This window comes from Rhipicephalus sanguineus, chromosome 1 (assembly GCF_013339695.2).
Source record: "Rhipicephalus sanguineus isolate Rsan-2018 chromosome 1, BIME_Rsan_1.4, whole genome shotgun sequence".
NCBI classification, from domain to species: Eukaryota; Metazoa; Arthropoda; class Arachnida; order Ixodida; family Ixodidae; genus Rhipicephalus; species Rhipicephalus sanguineus.
Window position 1 is genome coordinate 110,314,913 of NC_051176.1, and position 21,557 is coordinate 110,336,469.

General features: G+C 44.3%; 3 protein-coding genes across 5 annotated transcripts in view; 1 reads left to right on the forward strand and 2 right to left on the reverse strand.

Annotated features, from left to right (window-relative positions):
* LOC119395856 (putative helicase MOV-10) overlaps window positions 1-13,768 on the reverse strand; it is an 89,174-nt gene extending 75,406 nt beyond the window's left edge. Inside the window, exons 1-3 of the mRNA XM_037662869.2 lie at window positions 13,322-13,768; window positions 12,735-12,969; window positions 1,591-1,853 (exon numbers count right to left, since the gene is read on the reverse strand). Coding sequence (XP_037518797.1) covers window positions 1,591-1,853; window positions 12,735-12,969; window positions 13,322-13,449 — 626 coding nt within the window. The 5' untranslated portion in view covers window positions 13,450-13,768. The remainder of the gene's footprint in view (window positions 1-1,590; window positions 1,854-12,734; window positions 12,970-13,321) is intronic.
* A 4,116-nt stretch (window positions 13,769-17,884) lies between these two features.
* Window positions 17,885-19,669, forward strand: LOC119395894 (uncharacterized). The gene is made up of 5 exons (XM_037662909.2): window positions 17,885-18,040; window positions 18,189-18,931; window positions 19,003-19,145; window positions 19,212-19,257; window positions 19,319-19,669. Exons 2-5 carry the CDS (start codon window positions 18,215-18,217, stop codon window positions 19,397-19,399), a joined length of 987 nt encoding a protein of 328 aa, XP_037518837.1. The 5' UTR covers window positions 17,885-18,040; window positions 18,189-18,214; the 3' UTR covers window positions 19,400-19,669.
* The window catches only part of LOC119395880 (26S proteasome non-ATPase regulatory subunit 5), a 53,425-nt gene continuing 51,452 nt past the window's right edge, over window positions 19,585-21,557 (reverse strand). For 2 of the 3 annotated variants that reach the window (XR_005184354.2, XM_037662887.2), the window contains one exon: window positions 19,585-19,768. The gene's annotated coding sequence lies outside the window, so the exon portion shown is untranslated. The remainder of the gene's footprint in view (window positions 19,769-21,557) is intronic. The other variant, XR_007416117.1, reaches the window with a different exon arrangement.

The following is a 21,557-nucleotide window of genomic DNA, read 5'->3' on the forward strand; positions in this document are numbered from 1 at the left end:
AAGGTCCGGTGCTATGTTGTCCTCTATATAATATTACTCTTATCTCTGTGCATTTCCATAAGATATGTGCCATGTCTACGTGTTCATGTTTGCAGAGCTTACAGCTCGCATCTGGGTATTTGTTTCAACCACAACCCACCATAACATTTCTGTTGCGTCGTCGCAGGAGGGTGCAAAAGAAAACAAAAGCTTGTGCAGTCTAATGATTTTTCCTGTCGACGCCTTTGCACAAGTAGAAATGTAGAACCTGATCACTTCAGTTGATTGATTGATTGATTGATTGATTGATTGATTGATTGATTGATTGATTGATTGATTGATTGATTGATTGATTGATTGATTGATTGATTGATTGATTGATTGATTGATTGATTGATTGATTGATTGATTGAAATGTTGATTTACTATTATGGCCTGTGGCCTAAATCGGTGTAGGGTGTCGGGTCAAGGCAAGGATGTTGTTTTTGAGTGCTGTAGTAAACATCAATGTTTCAAGAAGGCACCACCAGTGCACATGGTGAATATGAGCAGCGCAAGCATTGAAGTGCGGAAATACAGATAAGGGAGGGCCGAGGAAATGAAAGAATGACAAACACAAGCGCTGAGAGTACTTTCCAGTATGCGCATTACTTTCATATGTGCATTCTTTTTTTAAATTTCTGTGGCAAATAACCCAGTTCCCACCTTAATTTGGATTATCTAAAGAAACAAAAATTATCTGCACGGTAGCTACCACTGTGCATTTCATTAATTAGCAATTTAATAAACTAGTCACCAGTTATATAGTAATAGTAGTAGCAGTAGTAGAAAAATATTATTATCCACAGAAACCGGACAGGCTCCTACCCCAGTGCTCCGTATGGAATATCAGTTATATAATTAATCAACTTAAGGTGTACGTTGCAATTGCCAAACAAAATCTGATCAATGCTCAAGACATACATTCTGTACAAAGCAAACGGTGCCATAGGATGAAGAGGGACAAACCAGGACACCAGGCTAATCACAAGGCAACTGCAAGGTGCTCTGTCACTCTGCTTGTCCGTCATGTCTTTATAACACCCATTTAGGTTCAAACTAGTCCTACAAACAAATTAGCCCAACAATGTGTTCTGACCAATATTGAGTATGAATTGAGCACTATTAGAAATATCTGCCCTTGAAATATGCTACAAAACCCAATGGTAATCCATGCACATTTCTCTCACAGTTGCAAGGAAGGGGTAAATAAATGCATAAAACACCAATATTCTTTAAACTAAAGAGGGGATGAGAAGACAAAACAACTGTGGTAAGATTTTTTTTTTACACTTTTATCACACAATAAGAGTGCAAGGCAGCATTCAGCTCTGGCTATGCCCACCCTGTGAAGTAGGTGAGTATGCTAGATATACAAGCATGCTCATACAATAAGTTACGCTAAATTGCAACAGTAAGAACCACCAAGTACATTCAGGCCAAAACACTAGCAGAAAAATAAAGAAAGGAAGCACACACAGATCTGTAGAAGCAAACTTAATAATGAAAAACAATCGGAGGTTGACAAATGCTTTCTGATAGTACAAAAGAGAACCAGCACAAGCCACTAACCTCTCGGGACGCTTCGCATGAATGATACGGTCAGAGTCCGGCAACTGGGGCAACGGTGCAACAAACATGTAAGGCTCCACTGGCTCCAGGTTGTCTCCTCCATCCTCCCAAATGGTGGCATCAATGAATCTGACTATGGTGAACAGCCTTTCACACTGAGTGTCCTCTTGGAATTTGAATGCCAAGGGTATCCGAACATTCCCTTGCTGCTGTGCCAGGCAGGACAGAATTATAGTGTATGACGCTCCAGGTTCGATGGGGACCTGTTTAATGAGTCACAGCATAAAAAAGAGTAAGTATAAAATTAGCATGTTAAACCAGCAGGCAAGGCAGAAGCAACTCTGTTAGGTCAGGTCTTGAATTTCTAAACTTTTCTCCATGAATATTGCTAGCTCAGCTTAAAATATAATAATTGTCGGGGTTTTACATCCCAAAACCATGATATGATTATGAGAGACGCCGTAGAGGAGGGCTTCGGAAATTTCGACCGCCTGGGGTTCTTTAACGTGCACCTAAATCTAAGCACACTGGCCTCAAGCATTTTCGCCTCCATCGAAAATGCGGCGGCCGCGACCTGCAGGTCAGCGGTCGAGCACCATAACCACTAGACTACCGTGGCGGGTCTTGCTCAGCTTAAAAGGTGAAATAATGAGGCAAGTAATAGCTGCCGCACATATTTCTCAGGACATAATGTCGTCACTGTGTGCACTTTCTTTTTCCAGAAAATATGTTGTAAATTGCAAACACATCATTTATGGTTACCCAGACATTTTTCTGAATTCTCAGAAAGATGACGGTCACTGAAGCCAAGGCACTTCATTTTCTGCCTGGGTGGAAGTTGAGTGCCAACATCATTTCAAGGCTTTTGTTACAACTGGCTGCTTTTGCAGATTAGCAGCATTATAACTGCCTTAACCCCCTTGTATGCAATGACTAGCTGTGTTCCATTATGTTTTCCATTATGTTTTTCAAATAAAAGGGGGCCAAGCGGCAGCTCAGCTTGCCAACACTATTTTTTCTTTGATATTCTTGTCCAGTGCTGTTAAAGGGGTCCTACAAACACTTTTACAAGTAATCATCGAATGGCTTCGTTAAAAGAGCTTATTGGCTCACGAATCGACTGCCGCAAAAATTTTTAGAATCAGTCAAGTACAAGTGGAGTAACAGGGATCTGCTGCACGCTTTAAGCGCTTTCTCCCCCCTTTTGTGCCAGAGAGCGCGCTGAAAGCTATACAGAAGGGGACGACAATGGGGCAAGAAGCTACGTCTGTTCGTAAGTGTGCATCGTGACCTTGAACACTTTCTTTTCTTTTTATTCATTTGAAAGTGCAGCTTACTTTCAGTGCGATCACGAGCATGCTGGCACGATTTTACACTGTGTGCAATTCTAGCACTATAGAGTGCAGCACGGGCACATTGCGGCATCCCGCGGAGGCCACGGTATCTATGCAGATCACAATGCTCAAATCAGCCAATGTTCGTGATCTTTGTGCTTATGGTGCGGTCATTTTGGCTTACGGCATCATTTGTCGAGAGAAGAGCGAGCGATTTCTAGCACGTGCTGTGGTATAATGTTTGACTCACGTGTTCACAGGAGCCTCGACTACCGATCGGCAGCGTCTTCTGACCATGCTCAGAGAGTGTTGCAGGGCCCCTTTAAGCTTCACTTTTGCAGTGGAGTGTGTGTGTGTGTGTGTGTGTGTTTTTTTATTGAATGAGCAGCTTCAATTTTGTCTGCACTGCACCTTGGAACAAATCATGCAGTAAAATTTGGTTGTTTTAGCAACAATACCAGATAACAGCATAACATGGAGGATGTTAATTGTTTTGTGCCAGAAGCCCCCTTTTTTTTGGATTACAAGTAAACGAGTAGGCTATTTCAAGTTACATGTTAATGAGGAAACACCTGTTACAGATGCAAATCCTTTGCTATTTCTCACACTCTTTGATCAAATACTTTAATGAAAATTGCAAAGGCCACGTAGTAGCACTGATAGTTGAGCAAGAAAGCATGTTGGAACCAGGCACCCGAATGGACCTAATTCAGAGAATACAATGAATGCAGGACAGTGCATACATACCGTGTGCCTGGATTACCAATATTCTCAACAGTCACACCCTGTGGGGCATATCTCTGACACACAATAATATCCATCATCCATTTTGCATGCCTTTCCTTGCTTTACACGATCAACACTTTCAGGTCACAAAGAGCACCTGCACCATCAGCGTTACATGGCATTCTTGACAGGAAAGTAGCGAGCGCAATGTTTTGAGGAGAAGAAACGCAAGGAAGCCAGACGAAGACGAACATTACTGTAGTGTGACAAAAATATGCCCCAAAGGGTGCGACTATTTTTAGCATGAACTAATTTTCAATTTCATCAAGGATGAAGAAAATCTGCCAATAATGTCCGAGTGCATTGCCAATACAGCTGTTCAGCTAGCACGAGACTGAAAGGTAAAACATGGGCTTTAAACTTGGTTCTTCTGACCTACAATGGTTTCCTGAATTCTTACATATTAAGTGTCCTTGAAGCTTGCATGTATGTAAGTTTTGTTATAAGCAATAATTAGTCTATTTTTATCCTCTCATTTTTGCCACTCACATTTTAATTAAGCCATGAATAATGTGCAATGAAAATATTTTGAATATAAAACACTTAAAGGGGCCTGGCAACACTTTTCCAAGTAATCTTCGAATGGCACCATTAGAGGAGTTTACTGCCTCACGAATCGAATCACTAAAATTTTTAGAATCCATCAAGTCCAAACATAGTTAAAGGGATTTGTAGCATGCTGTAAGCGCTTTCTCTTTTCTCTCGTCTTGACGAGCGCACTGGAAGCTAAGCAGGGAGGGATGGCACGGGGGAAAGAAGTTACGTCACATGCGCGACGTGACCTTGAACACTTCGCCCCCCCCAAATGCGTGGCTTACTTTCAGTGGGACCATGAGCCAGAGCACGGCCCGTCGTGCCATCCCACAGCAGCCGCTGCGACTATGTAGCTCACGATGCTCAAATCAGCCAATGGCTGTGGACTTTGGGTTTGGGTTTATGGCATGGTTAGTTGGGTTTATGGCATCATTTGTCGAGAGGAGAGCGAGCAATTGCTAGCTGACTGAGAATTAATTGTAAATTCCAGGCCGAGTACTGCACTATAATGTTTGGCTCACATGTTTTCGGGAGCCTCGACTACCGATTGGCAGCGTTTTCTGACCATGCTCAAAAAGTGTTGCAGGGCCCCTTTAAGTGCTCTAAAGAAAAAAGTGCTCTATGAAGCCTGCGTGCAACACACTTGAACACCAAAAAAACAATCAAGCCAGCAACAAGGTTTCTGAACAAGTACATAACAAATAAAAAAATGCATCCATGTAACACCCAAAATTGTCAAGGCAGCCAAAGAATATTAGTGCCATATTTCCTTCAAGTAATCTTGCCGTGGCATGCATGTCTACAACCCTTTCTTTACACAAGTTTCTAGGCCAGGCCCAGGCCTAAGCATTTTTATATCAGATGGGCCAAGTACACACACAGCTTGCCTTCTGCACCACAAGTTATGAATTTATTGTTTGAACACCACTGCAGATGTTTACTATAATATTGGGTGAAACAAGTTTTCCGATACCACCACACTACCTATTGTTGTCACTGCATTCCAATTCCTTTTTATGTGTGTTTCTGCTTGAAGACAGTCAGAAATGGTTATCTCAAACTGAAAGTGCATTAAATTTGGCAGTGATAATAACAGTATGCCACATAAAATAAGTTAAAAGTAGAAGTAAAACTGCTGTGGTTGCATTTTGTATGCAAAAAAAACGAGTCAGCTTTATGTACATCATGAAATCTAGTGCCCAATCTGCTTGGCTTTGCAACTAATTGAATGTATGGAATGTAATTAAGTACCACATATTAATAAAACTTTTAAATCCTGGGCCGAAATTGTGCAGGGATGCCTTTGCAATGCCACTTTATCAGTGGACAGAGCAATGCTCTGACCTTCGTTATCATGGGATCAATCCATCGTGAACAGCGGACAATATGAATGGCATAAAATCGAATGGAAAACATTACTACATTATAGTGGTCGCATGCTCCACCAACTTTCCGATGCAAACAAATCACAGGAGTTTTACAACCCAAACTCAGTGTTGTCACTAACACGCGAGGAAAGTATCTCGCGATGGGGCAAGACAAACAAAAGATGAAAGGAATACACTGCAAATATGTTTGAGAAAAATGACACTGAAGAAGAGGCTTCTGTAGGCTTAAGTATTACTCTAGCTAGAGCCAACAGTTTTAGATGATGAATTAAGAGGCTATAGAGCAGCTATCTACCAGTAAAACAAGTGGGCCAGACAACATCCCTATAGAAGTTGTCAAGGCGCTAGGACCAGAACCAATCAAGGTCATCACTAAGGTCATCAATAAACTTCCATTTGCTAGTCTGCGCTTGCGCATGTGTCTTCCCTGTCCCTGTTTAGTTTGCACAGTTTTTCGTAGTCATCACTAAGCTATGCCAACAAATTTGGACACACCAAAATGGCCAACAGATTGAAAGGGACCTCTCTATCCCAATGCATAAAAAGGGCAACGCGAAAAAGGCTCAAGCTATTTCATTGCCTTGTTATCTGAAGTTAGTAATCCATCCCTCAAGGTGTTACAGAAAAGGATAGAACCTTACGCTCGACGGTGCTGCATGAGGGACTGCATTGTGAATATGAGACCGTCGATGGAAACTTGTAAAGAATACCAAAAGCCTACGTATTTTTGTTTCAGTGATTACTATAGCAAGGCTTTTCACTCCATTTACCACTCCCAGCTCGGAATATATGCTAGCGCACTCCTGCACACCTTATAGTTCTAAGAGGAACCTACACACCGCACAAAATGTGGTTGTTCAGAAAAACGTTGGTAATATGGATAGTTTTAGGGTCCGAGGACGAGTCAGGCAAGGATGCATTCTTTCACCATATTTATCTTATACATGGAATATGTACTCAGAAACTGTGACCTCGAAAAATGGGATATAGGAGTGAGAGCTGGAGGAACATAAGTAACTAACTTACAATGCGTAGACAACACTACATCAGTAGCAGGATGCATAAAAGGCTTAAAAACATTCAATCTGAAGGTAAAAGAAGAAAGCGAGAACACTGATCCTTTTCTAAACATAGAAAAGACTCTAAAGTCATGACAACTGATAAACTTCAAAGCACTCAGATAAATAACAAAGTAATAGATGTTGTAGAACACTATGTTTCACTGGGATTCAGAATAGAATCAGACGGTAGCTCTACAAAGGAAATACAGCAACGAATAGTTTCGCTGAACAGAACAATGGTTGAACTTTTATATATTATGGAATACAAAGATGTCAACCTCAAAACTCATCTGGTTAAGTTCCCTGGTCCTTCCCGTAGTAATGTAGCGGAAATATGGAAGAAGAAACCTAGATTCTTTTTAGCTATGGTGCTGGCGCAGTACTGAGTATCCCATAGACTGCCAAATGAACAAATATATCGGTCATAAGGGAGATCAAAATACAATGTTTGCCTGAAGCAAAGGTGATCAAACTAAGACTCTCTTATTTTGGCCATGCCATGCAAGCTAGCAGTTCCATGTAGCGAAAATTTATGTTAGCCAATGTAGAAGAGAAAACAACACTGCCTATGCACAACATGGCTAGATGGTACTTCAGAGGCCACAGGAAAATACCTAGGTGAGTTTGAAAAACTTGTATCAAATAGGTTTCACTGGTGTTAATATACTTGTAATGTCACCTGAAACTCGACAGTATTTGGCAACATTTTATGACAATACCATAGCTACTTGTATATAGAAATGTAAGCCAAGCTTTTGGCCACATTAGTACAATATTAACTGCATAAATTTTCATGAAGGTAATATATGTGCATACACAATGAATACAGCAGATCAGTCCTGCAAAATCCCGCAAGGTGGATAAAGGTTCACGAAACGAAAAATCGACAAGAATTTGTTTGCTACATGCTGAGGCTACAAAGGAAATACACAAGTGTTTTTCAGAATTCTTTCCCAGAAGTCTTGCAACACAAAAGGCAGATTTCCCTTTCATGTCTGTACAAAACGTTATTCAAGCAGAAGCAAGATGGGCAGTACACCATCATAAAAAGAAACAGCCTCCCAAATGTTCAACGATTTCTCACAAGTCCCAGTACAGCAGTCACTAAGCTGGGATGTATGCCTTCACAAAGAAAACTGGCACAGTTGAGGGATTAATCATAAAGAAGCACACTAGAGGAAGCCTACACCACACACACCCTCTATATTACAGGTTCAATCAAATAAACATGCCAGAATCAAATATACAAAAAACATGGTTTCTCTATTGAAAAGTCATATAGGTAGTTCCATTCTAAATTACCAGAAGACCTTTTAAAAACTGAAAAAAATAAAAATTTAGCTTTTTGATTTTATAATTGCTACTCGCTAGTAATTATCAGCCAGCAGAATGTTATGCAATATGCCACCCTCATTCATGGTAAGTTCATGCAAACACATTCGTCACATGAGAAGAGAGATGACATGAGCACTCCATTTCATTAACATCTTTATTCCACAACACATGCACTTGAATGGAAAGCATGTGGACAGAAACCATTGTAACAACTCTGATCATCAGCACAATTAAAGAGCCATCGCCCAGATGTGCCCTAACATCCTGTCTCCTTTGTTCATGCTCTGTCTGACTGTGTCTGCCCGCACGCACATGTCGGCTACTCCTCAAAATCTTACCTTCATAAAGCACACGTCTACACGTGCACCATTTACACTGGCCTGGCAAAAGAGATTCAGACCTATATCACAAGGGCAGCCACGTGCCCAACTAGGCAGTCAATTGCACAGTAACCAGCCTGGGCGACATATTTGCCAAAAGTCAATGAAATAAGGCAAATTGTGTAAACTGTTTATTTATGGTCATGTACGTACATCCTGTTCCAGCTAGTAGTAAAGTCAGTACTGACTCTTTACTACTAGCCGGGACAGTTGTGTTGAATTTTTAAAGCCTTATTTCGAGGGGGGCAGGGGGTGCAATAAACACACAAGAGCATTTGATGTGAAAATAGCAAACATTCCAGAATTAAAGCAGTGCTGTAGTGTGTTTCGTGTTGTGGTTTCACTTAAAGGAGCATGAACGACCCCCCCCAGGCTTGGTGAAAAAACACATCCTGCAGTAAGCAGACACTGCTATGAACAGCTCAGCCAAATCTTGCAGTTGTGCATGGCAAGGAGAGTTTAGAAGCGGAGCGCGAAGTTGCCATTTTATCAGTTGCCCTCTCTTCATAGAGAGGCCTGTGCTCCCTCTCTTTGGAGCTGCCAGCGCCTGCTGTTCGATGTCAAACAGCAGGTAGCATGCCATTGGCTCACAGCAGACATAAATCAATAGCGACGTTTGGATCAGATGCGCTTCTTGCCATGGGGTGCTGCTATGTGGCACCGCCGTGCTCCGTAGTCTGCTGACCTTACACTGTGAGCCACGTTCACGCACAGGAATCACAACGAGAGAAAGCGATTGCATTCGATCGCGCTTGCTCTAAGTCATGACGTGCACTGATGCAATTTCTTTCCGCCGTGCCATCCCTACATGGGCACCTTCCAGCACATTCATCAAGACGAGAGAAGAGAGAAAGCAATGAAAGTGTATGACAAATCCCTGTAGCTCCGCTCATTCTTGACGGATTCAAGAAATTTTGGGGGGCAATCAATGTGCGAGGCAACAAACTCCCATACTGAGGTCATTTGATGATTACTAGGAAAAGTGGTTCAGGAACACTTTAAAGGGAACTCTGGCAATTTTTTAGGGGCGAAGCTCCTTAAGGCGGCACCCGTTCGTCCCTCGTAGTCGTAGTAGTCGTAGTGCGTAACCAGTCTTACGCTTTGACCTCCAAGGTGGTGCCGGTGGGAGATTTTTCCTGTGCGTTGTTGAACAATAAAAAATTCGCAGCGGGCGCGTTAACTAAAAGCCGAATTCTTCTGTCTCTCATTCCCCATTAGCAGCCATTGGCATGTTCCAGCAGGAAACGTTAGTAGAAGTAGAAGTGTAAGTGTTAGCTAAAAGCCGACTTCTTCTGTCTCTCATTCCCATTAGCAGCCACTGTTTACCTCCAAGGTAGTGCCTGGTGAGATTTCTCTTGTGCGTGATTAAACAATAAAAATTTTGTTCAAAACGCCGTTGATTGATGAAATAAACCAACGAAAGACGCCAGATGTTTTGTAAAAGCAAAACGAAAGAACGCCAGATGTTTCTAAAGCAAAACGAAAAGACGCCAGCTGCTTAATGAAAGACGCCAGATGTTTTCTAAAGCAATGGTTTTCTAAACAATGAAAATTCACAGCGTACATGTAAAATTAAAGTGAGCTGCAAGCCGTCATAGCTCATCGAACCTTTAGTATAAACGCGCCCGATCTCACGTCGGTGATGATGTACTGGGCAGAATTCACGGAAGATTCACGGTTTACCGATGAACCTCCGCAGCTTCGCCCACTCATCATCATTCACTCCGTGGATATGCTGTGATTTTTTTTGATGCCCACTAATCTAAATAAAATTTTCAACATATATGTTCTCTTCGTTACTCTGGTGATATGTGCTGACTGATACGACTGCAAGTCCTTTAGTTTGTCTGAAAATGAATTTTAAAGATTAGTAGCCAAATACGGAATCAAGCCTTTGAATGCAGGCCACTCTGTGTTTGTGACGTTTGTTTCCGACCCTACCTCACTACCTCTCCAAGCAGACGAAGCAAAGAAGGAGAAATTGGGCTCTTTCTTCAACGGGACAACAGCGACGACAGCGTAAGCTGCACCGTGTGCGGTAAAAAGTGATGGGTGGACGCTGGTGTTGAGCTGAAGGTTCGAAGCACAGAGCAATGAAGACCAGGGGTGTCACTAGTCTACTTAAACGTAGCCTTACTTCAAGCATAGCAATACTTCAAAGTAGCATTATTTAGAGAAGATAGCACTATTGTGCATTTTACAAGCTTTGAATGAGCTGCTGTGTTTGGCAGAAATGCTTATTGCCTCTCAAGTCGTAAGTCGTCACTGCAGCAAACACCTCAATGTAAAATGTACAATCCCAAGTTCAAAAATCTTATGATGTTATGAAAGGGCAATTCGTGCATTAACACATTCAGACTAACCCTTGCGGAACACATTCAGACTAAACCTTGAGAGTGGAAGGCCTGAGCGAGTGATGCAGGAACACACAAAGTAAGTACAGTGGTGTGTCCAGAGCACAGAACATTGTTGTCGTTTCGTACATAGATTGTCTTTCGCATAATCTCAGGAGGAAAGACATATGAAGTGGGCCTACTATTTTCTGCCTCAGAATGGCTGCAGAAGCTTTATAAAAAGGTAAATTTGGAAGGAACCAGGATTAACGCCTCTTCCACACAGCATTTCAAGCAATTACGTCACAGCAACTATGCCACTATTTATTTTTGTATTTTGTTTTTGCCCGTCCTGCTTGGACCACAAAGGTCTGCAGTATCATGTAAATAATTTTCATCGTGCATCCCAAACACCTATTCCATTCTGTTCTCGTGCAAAAGAATGCATATCGGTCACAATGTATCAATCGGAGGCTAACAGAACACCATTACAACGCCACTAAAGCGATTTCAGGACACTTGGGCGTATGGTGCCAGGATTGTAGCTGTGTCCCTGCTTTTACAAAAACTACTATTTTGTATAAGGCTCAAAATAACTGGACAAGCAAGATTATAGAGGTGTTTCAGACTGCAAAAATTTAAGTGTGAGAGTAGACCAACAATGTCGCTGTCAGAAAGAGTTGCAACTTCTTGAATTTATCACTTTGCAGTTCAAAAAAACTTGTTTGATCATGCTGCACACATGAGTTATGGTTAATCAATAAGTAAATATGAATGTTGTATTTCTTTTGTTCCATTTGTTCTATATGTGAGTCTATGCGCATGCAAGAATAAAAACGTGAAGTTCAAAGTTAGCACTGTGTGTGCGTTTTCTCTGCCCCCATTTCAGCTGCACAGCTCATTGTATTACGAATCAAGACCAGATAGCCCTTAAACATGCTACCTTATAGTTGAGGCATGGCATACACATAGGATTAGAAAGAGTGTGTGTGCGCCCAGCCTTTGATTACCTTGCATAAAGATGAAGTATCATGTTTGAAGTTATCTTTCACATAGACCAACATTGACAGGTGGCATTGCCATTCCTAAGCAAGTGCAGATTTTAGTTTTCTCAGCACCACTGAACATTCCTACAGAAAACTCACTGATACTACCTCTCCAGGTCACACTGTTGGAACTTTTATATAGTGTGATGTCCACTCTGTATGGACATCTGACTCAAAGGAGAGGTGTTGCACCTGTCAGAGTATGCCCCCACCACAACCCCCCTTCTCCTCCAAATTTACCAGAGCTATGCCAGGGCAAGTACATTTCTCTAAGATGTTAACAATCTCAAGGAAGTGTTGCTCTACCTGATGGTCAGCACTGCGCTATAAAGCACAGCTACGAAAATAGTGATGGTAGGCAAGTGCATACTCGGCTTACTACTGTCCGAGCACTGTGTGCTACGCAATTCCACTTAGCTACACACACGTACGTAATGTGTACCCATGATGGTAGACAATAAGCACTTGCAAACAACAGGGGGGCTGATAAACAGAGAGGACTGAGCTAGGTTCAATGAGATGGCCTAGCAGACAATATTTCTGCACTAGGACACCCATTCACCGGTGCACTGGCCCCTTCAGACAGTTTTCTTCACAATTGCGTTATCCCTAGGCATAAAACAACACTACTAAGTTACTATACAGCATAAAAAGTCTTCGCAACAAGCTAAGCATTCTTTCATCGTCAGCCTCTATTATACACACACCTCTCAGCAGGCCCTTTGCCATTTGAGAACGTCACCTATACATTGCATTAGAGCTGATTGACTATATGAGCATAATATGGCTATATACACTCGCCATCACAATGTCACAGACAATCTGTGGCACCACCATCACTAACTGAGTTGCAAGCACTGTACCCCATTGAGCATGTGTGGTCTAAAACACGAAGTATTGCACAAAGCTTTTAAGTAAGAAAAAAAAAAATACTCCAACCAAATTACCTGAGCACGTCCAGCACACACACCAGCCTCATCTTCAAGTACAAACATATTGGACGGGTGAAGAAATGTGCATGTCTGCAAAAACACCCTGGATGGAGAGTCCGCATCCAGGCTTACAAGCAATGTCAGCTTTAACTGCTGGTTTGGCAACAGCCGAAAGGCGATTGCTGGTATACAGTCTGCAATTTCTTGGCATGATACCTTGACCTTTCTTTTGTCTCCCGTAAGAAAGTCCCTGCAAATAAAAAAAAGAGCGCTTTTATGGGCCAGAACCAAGATATGATATGAGTAACGCCAGTGTAGGACGATTTGTTGAAATGCAGAAGCCGGGGCCAGATGCAAATGAATTCATCCGGTCAACTTTATCCCGTCGTTACATATATATGTCTGGGCGATCATAGCCTATTTTCAGGGACATCAATATTTAAACGAAAGGGGACACTCGCGCATTTACAAGCACGCTTCGAAATGGTACACACCTGGAGCAGTTAAAGAACGATGCGAGACATGCATGCTAACATTTTCGATGCGAGTTAACTGGCCCGTTCCTCAACCACTACCGTAAAATTGATTGATGGAAAACTTACTCGTGCTCCCAGAGGTAGTACTTCAGAAATTCTACGAAATGTCTCTTAGTTTTTAAATGATTTCGCTCGGCGTCAACGCTGTTGCAGCTGTATTTGCACAGTTCACACTTGTAGCGCGGCTCGCTCATTGTGACGGTGCACCTTCTTGGGCCAGTGCTTCGCTCTCAACTTGACACAAAAGTTTGCAAAGGCAGAAGGCGCTGAAGCAGCAGAGGCATATGTGGTGGTTTCGATGTCACATGATCCGGCGAGTGAGGCTCAAGAGCTGTCAAAAGCGCAATTTACTCAAGCATGGCAAAAGTTGAGTACACTACCACTGGTACTACAAGCACTAGAAGCGCTACAAGTGAATATCCGGCGTATCATATGATTCCATTTCCTTCCTCCGTATCTCTTACTTTCAGCCAACGTTTACTTTCAGCGGCGGGCATAAACAGACGAATGACAGCTCAGCCGGCTCAGCGTGGCCAGCGTGGCTGGCGTGGCTATGTGTGGCTCGTCCAGGCTCAGCGTTGTTGTTATTAATTTCCTGTGCCAATCGTTTACCAGAACAATTTATAGCCATTTTATGTTATTTTTCAACATATGTATTTCACGGTGTGGCAGTGTTAAAATCCAAGTACAATTTTTATACTTGTTTATGTCTTCTTTTTTAAATATACACAGAGTGCGCCTCGATCGCTGATTTTTGGCGGCACATTCAATGCGAAAATCATTATCAAGTTTGGGCGCACGGAGAAAATGCACGTTTGGACGCCGCTTTATGCTCTTATAGCGGTTATGACTTTATAACATGGAATACAGTGGAGCAAGGACAAATTAGGAGGCAGCGCCGCAAAAAAAAAAGGGGGGGGGGGGCAAAATCTGCCCTGTATATTCAGGGCCGTAACTATATGAGGGGAGGGGGGGGGGTTGAGGGGGCTCTGACACCCCCCGAAATTCTCTCATGCTTTAACTTTTCGGGTGATACTAAAATACTTGCACGTCTTCACAGCGACCACTAGTTGCCAAAGTTAGCCGTTCTACGCACCACCACCCCCCGAAAAAAATTCCTGGTACGGCCCTGCGTACATCGACTTAGTAGGGGGGGGGGGCGCTGCGATGAATCTTCGCCCCCCCCCCCCCCCTGAGGGGGAACCCTGCGCAAGCCTATGGGCTCGAAGCTTTCCAATGCTGGCTGCATAACGTAATTGACCACTGCGGTTCATTACTTCATTTCTTATCTAAAAGTTCGCAGCAACTATACATATTCATTTTGACATCTTCAAAAAAAAAAGGTTTCGCGCTAATTATATACATGTCTTTGTTCCTGCTAAGATTTCGCATAAAGCCAGCATTCTTTTTTAATTCTCGTCTTGACCTTTAATACATCTCGATCGATCCGTGCTGGCTCTTTCTGAGAGCCTGCACGCTGCCGCACTGCGTGACCCACACGTCGCGCCGACAGGCGCTGACGCCTCCCCGAACAAAAGAAGCAAAGCCTGCCAGCCGTTGCCGTTGCTGGCAGGCTGCAGGGCAGGCTTCGATACACGAATAAGCGCAAGAAAAGCTTTCTATGTGAAAGCGTGGGCACACAATTAAGGGTCCCTAAATTTGCTGACTTGCTTGAACGCGCACGTGTATGTGCAAAGGCTGACGTCGCCGCCTGTAGCAGTGCATTTTAGGGTCACGCCAATGGCGTGGAACCCAGCATAGGCGTGCGCACAGGGGGGCCAGGGGGGCGCCCCCCCCCTAATCACCTAAGAGGGGGGGGGGGCGCAAAATCTGCCCCGTACATTGACCCTTATAGTCTAAGAGGGGGGGGGGGGCGCAAAATCTGCCCCATACATTGACTTAGTAGGAGGGTGGGGCGCTGCGACGAACCTTCGCCCCCCCTGATGGGGAACCCTGCGCACGCGGAACGGTTGGAACCTGCCTGTGAAGCCGTAAGCATCACTTTTTGTCGAGAGAAAAGGAAGTGATTTTTAGCTGACTTTGCGAATTTATTGTAAATCCCAGGCCGCGTGCTGCGCTATAATGTTTGGCTAGCGTGTTCTCGGGATCCTCGACTACCGATCGGCAGATCGAGTTTTCTGACCATGCTGAAAAACTATTGTAGGGCCCCTTTAAGTCTGTAATCCCGTGCCGAGTGACAAGGAACGATAAGCGGTGACGTAGAGAAGACTGGGCTGCAGCTGCACCCGCACGGAACACTGCTACATGTAATATGTATATGTAACCGGGGGCCTGCGGGCACGGCCGGGACTGCGCAACAGGGGCGTAGCCAAGGGGGGGGGGGGTTTCAACTCCCCCCCCCCTGAAAATTTTCAAATTTGCTTGCACACGCACACGCACGCACGAACACTACATAAAGTATGGTTGAAGCCCCCCCCCCCCCCCCAGGGGCGTAGCCAGAAATTTTTTTCGGGGGGGGTTCAACCATACATTATGTATGTTCGTGCGTGCGTTTGTATGTGTGCATGCCTATATACGCAAGGAAAACTGAAAAATTTCGGGGGGGTTTGAACCCCCCCAACCCCCCCCCCCTTGGCTACGCCCCTGCCCCCCCCCCCCCCCCCGAAAAAAAAATTTCTGGCTACGCCCCTGCTGCGCAAGTTCTCCGCTGCAGCTGGAACGCCCAACACCCTGCAGTCTGCTGGAGTGTAGGAATAACCCGAACGCCCATCGCGTAGGACCGGTGTAGGATGCTGTATTGGCGACGCAAGACCATAACCAGCTACGGCTGGTCAACAGGGCTCAGGCGGCGGCAGCGAGCCATGGTCACCTGGAATGAGGCCAGAGAACATCTAGGAGGCATCATAGAGTTTCAAACAGAAACTTTATGCTATGAACCCACTCTCTATGGCCATAGTCCTTCAAAAGCTATTCAGGGCCCAGGTGAAAATATGTAACTGGGAATCCAACTGGTTTCAACTGGTATTAACTGGGATCAACTGGTACCAGTTGGGAACTAACTGGTCCCAGTTGATTCCAGTTGCAACTGGTTCCAGTTAGCAGCTGGTACCAGTTACAACTCAACTGGTCCCAGTTGATTCCAGTTGCAACTGGTTCCAGTTAGCAGCTGGTTCCAGTTACAACTCAACTGGCCACCAACGGGAACCATGACCAGTTGAACTGGAAGCAGCTGGTACTATGCCTGACGCTATGGCGCTATGGCTAAGGCATTATCCATATTCGCTGTAAAAACAAAACAGAAAAGTAACGCTTGCATCTTGTAAAGTGCCCAGATTTTTTTTTTCTCCGAGTGAAAAATCTAGGGACCATAGTGCAATTGTATCTTGTATCCCATGTTGTACCCGTAGTTTGGTCATGGCACCCCCTTGCGACCGTCCGCGACTAGAATTACTGTATATGCTACCTTTAGGTAGCAGAGTTGCGCCAAGGTACGCCATCTTGACTCCAAAGTCTTGCGGGAAAGCCACTCACCACCCGCGTAGGAGCCGCGCTCGCGCGACAGAGTAACAGTGTTGATTTATTTTTTTGCTTTCTTTCTATTTTTTTATTATGCTTAGAGCAAAATTCAGTTAACAAGCTGAATGCTTACAAGCCTTGATTTTACGCTCACGTTCCTAGTATGTAATCACGAAATAAAATGCATCGTGTGACGAACACATACACCGGCGATATGAAATAGCGGAAGTGTGGTTCGTTGAGCTAGTTAGTTAGGGACGGAATTTCTCCGTCGCGTTTGGCTCCTTTACGTTAACTGTGGAAGGAAGCCAGCTGTAATCTAGTTTTCAACCGAATTGGGCTCGATAGCGATCGAAAGTGGTCGTGCAACACCCGTATTATGCGCGCACGTTTACAATCACGGCCCGCGGTAGCGACAGGGCGGTTAAACAGCCCTGTCGCTGCAACATTCCTTTCGCTCAAGGTTTGAAAGCGGCATTAAATTCACGTCAATCATCGTTATATCAACACCCGCTGCACAGCATGCAATTACTAAGCAGGGACAAAGCGCAGCTGAATTTATAATGCACATGGACAAGGAAACAGATCGTGGGGCTTTTATTGCACTTGTCACATTTTAAAACAATGATCTCAAGTAAATACACAAAAAAGTAGTAATATTGCGTTGTGCGGGGATGCAGGCGAAAATTCTCAGTTTCTTCTGTTCAGTTTTTTTTTCTTTTTAACGCATTCACCCTCCTCTAGGTGGCGCCACCGTCCCAGCTTGGGCACGTAAACGCTATTCCGCTGAACTAAAACACGCTGTCCACAACAACGAACGTTTGCGGCACGGTAACGACATTCCCTTAACCCCCGCTATCACGCTAACGCTAAACTATACCTGTCTAATAACAACAGCGCCGATGTCAACCGCCCTTGAGCGGCCGGAATCTGCGGAGTGTCGGCGTCGCCTGCGAAGTGTTTGCAGTGGTACGGTCAGAGAATATCTACCGTACGGTCCAGTGGTAGCTTCTCCGCAGCGCAAAGGAGCCATCTATGACCACGTGACGGCACTCGGCGAATAGCGTTGCTGGAATCATCGAAGGCAGAGCGAGCGGCGTCCGATCCGCGACGCGTCCCTAGCGCCTCTCTTCATTATCATCATCACCTAGTCGCTGGCTGTTGCAAGGTTTTGTTTATGGTTTGTCGCCATAACAACCTCCGTGGTACGGAGCGAAACATGAGGGAAGCCTGCTGAAGGCCCGTAGACACCGTAGATTTCATACATGGTCTACGTCAACGAAAACTAGCGTAACGGCTGCAAGGAAGGTATAAATCGTTTAATTTTAATCTCTCATAAAGGCGCTTTTAAGATTATCGATCGCGTTTGGTTGCATTGTTGCTACGTGCGAGTGGTGTTATATACCGTGTCGTCTCTTCCTTTTTATTGCTTTTTTTTTTCTTTACGTGTTCACAGCATGCAGTTGCAGAAACGCTAAAGGTATGGAGACAACGGATACTGAGTCAGTGGAAGATGAATCTGAATACCCACAGCAACCATACGTGGACATCGAGGCCGTCAACAGCACGCTAACTGAAGTCCACCAGCAGTACAACAACCTGCTTCTCAAGTACTCCCATGCCCTAAATATCATTGATGAGCTTAAATGCCAGCTAGCTTGCGGGATCAATAGAGGAATTACCGGTGCCCGGGGCGAGTCCAACGCACTGGGACTTCGGAAAGATGTCCACTTTCTCGAGAATGATATACGAAAACGGGAGCCATTGACACCGGCAGCAGGCAAACGAAACTCAAAAGAGTTGGTTACGCAACGACTGTCTGGAGATCACAACAGTCAGAGGAGGGCGATCCTCTGCGCTTCGGACGTTGGCCGAGTGATACCTGTAGATAAACAGCTGCTCGCTGCTGGGAAGTCTACTGTTCAACCAAAAAATGAGGCGCGGGAATCTGTCGGGGAACTCGAAGCGTTGGGAAAACCGACGAGCAGCTGTGTGGGTGTCATACCTGACCCTACGAACGAGTTTGTTTTGTACGCTGCAAGCGTGGAAGATATGCCCAAGTCTTCATCTCCCCCACGTGCTTATGACAGCAGTCGTAGGGGGCATTCCAGTCACAAAAAGACAGCTGCAGTGCAGCCCAAGTACCACCAGGTCGCTGTGGTTTATCCAGCGCAGCGCAGCGCCGAGTTGTGCACCATGGTGAGTGCATAATACGAAGCTAGTGGATTCCTGCTTACCAAAGATGCCATTTCTTTCCATGAAAATACCAGGGCTGCTGCATAGCACATTCCTGCTGCTGTTGTCAGCACACTGCAGAACATCAAAAATCCATACACCACACGGAGGCTCCCCACTCCTCATGTTGCTTCAGTGCTGGCCTCGATGCCAAGTTGACACATCTTTCAAGGAAATGGTAATGTCAATTCAGCTTCTCTTTTGCGAGCAGAGTGTGTCTATGGTCATGTTTTGCTCCCAACAGCCTCTGCAGTGGTACCAGTGCCACATCAGATTCTGCATTATTTAAGGTACTATTTTTGCTACACTACTCAAACCTGTCCAATCCATAATTTAAACAAATTATTTCAGGTTTCATCAGCTCTGGATATTGCCCTCAAGCTCGCTGCAGAGTTGAGGAAAAGCTCATCATCTCTCCTTCAACAACTGTAGGGCCAGCTGTAGTTGTGATATTTCTATGCTTTACTTACCCGTGTGTGTGCATTCCAGTGACAAACACAGGAGGCCTGCTGCTCACAGTAAATTGCCTCAATATTTATTTACAGCTGCCCACATTAAAAGCCTAACAGGAACACAAAATGTGCCAAACTTGACAACTGAGTGAATCATGATGCCATATTTTTTTTTCTGACAGAAAGTGATCCCTTTATTTGTTTTACATTGGTGACATTGTACAATAAAACAATTTTTTTAGACAGCTTTCCTCATTGTCATGTGCTCCGGTGGCTGTGGGAAGGAGCTGCAGAAAGCACGTCTAGACCACCAATGTTCTACTGAAATCACACTATCTTGAGCTTCTTGCTGAAAAAGAAAAAATCCATGGCTTAATTCTATGAGAGACACAACTCTATTCCTACTAACCTGAAGCATCTGCATGAAATATTTTTCTTAATGGCTAATTTAGGCCAGCAATAAAGAAAAGTTAGTGGTACATTTTTGAACAACCATTCCATTTCCTATTTTTTTCTACCCCTAGTACCTAGGGGCCAATCCTCGAAAAATAACAGCCTTCTAGCCAATGACAAAAATTTGTACCAGGTTGGAGAAACCAACCTGATACGGGTGAGAAACAGCGCTAAAAAGACGGGACAAGAAAGGACACGAGACGATGGCGCTGACTAACAAACGGGGCGGTGCGCTAATGACCGCATGCGCGAGCATTTGAACAAGGTACAAAAACAAGCTACAGATAGTCAGTTATCTCTTCACTGTAACAGTTGCGGTTGCCATCCATCTTTTAACGATACCACTTTCTTGTCAAAATACCATGACGAGCGCGCGCGCCTCATTTCAGAAGCTTATCACATCTACAATAGCGGCGAGGCATGTGTAAGCTTCCCCTCGATTTCCCTCCTTCCGAAGGAGATAGAATTCTTGTCTCGTTGATCGCCTTACTGCCTCTGCGCAGGCTGAGTTTTCTGTTTTTTCATTACGTTAGTGGTGAAGTATATTTATGCTGACTGAAGGAATAAAGCACATTTGGTTGTTAGTCAGCGCCGTCGTCTCGTGTCCTTTCTTGTCCCGTCTTTTTAGCGCTGTTTCTCACCCGTAATCATGAACCAACCAGCCCAAATGCGTACCCTTCTACAACCTGATACAACACATGATTTGTTTTCATTCTTATTTTCTAGTTTTCAAACAGTCAATCAGCTATGAACACGTGATAAGATTAAAGACTCTTGAGTAGAGCTGTGCGAATAGCAAAATTTTGGGTGCGAAACGAATTCGAATATTGAAGTGTGAGTGCGAATCGAATATTTTTCGAATATTTCTAGAATATTTTTCGAATACTTCGAAGCGAAATTGCAGAAAAAAAAAAGTTAAGAGAGGATTCCTAAGCATACTATTATGAGATAGCAACATGAAAGTGTTTCTTTTCGCTAGGTTCATGAAGCACTGGTGGGGTGGTGTTTCATAGTTGTCTTATCAAGAATGAGGCAATGTCGAGGCCGAATTCTATTTATGTAAATGATTTGGTGCAACCAAAGTGTTGCCGACAACACTTTACACGTGATAGGCAAAGATGCCATTTCCTCAGCCTCTCCTCCTCTCTCAACTTCTGTGGAAGCCCAACTGATGTGGCGGACAAGGGTGTGCTCCCTTCAAGACCCGAGTTCCAAATCTGCCTCGTAGACGTCGATATACAAGGACATCTGAAATTTTGGATGCTAAAAAGCTTCGGCTTCCGATTTTTTGGACTTCCTGCCCAAATTTCAGGTCCAAAACAGCATTAACTGAGCCCCCACCACTGCCACATCTTTCATCTCCATGTTGGAACCAGCGTTTTCTTGAGTTAGTACATTTGCGACCGTAGCAGAGCTTGAAAGGCAGCTTTGCCGCAATACCGGGGTGTGATGAGGTGAAGCATATTGAAAAATCTAGGGACCACTTTCAATCGGACGTTAACTGTGTCTTGGCGAAGTTCGACCGTAACGGAGCTTGAAAGGCAGCTTTGCCGCAATACCGGGGTGTGATGAGGTGAAGCATAATGAAAATCTAGGGACCACTTTCAATCGGACGTGGATTGTGTCTTGGCTAAATTCGACCGCAACGGAGCTTGAAAGGCAGCTTTGCCGCAATACGAGAGTGT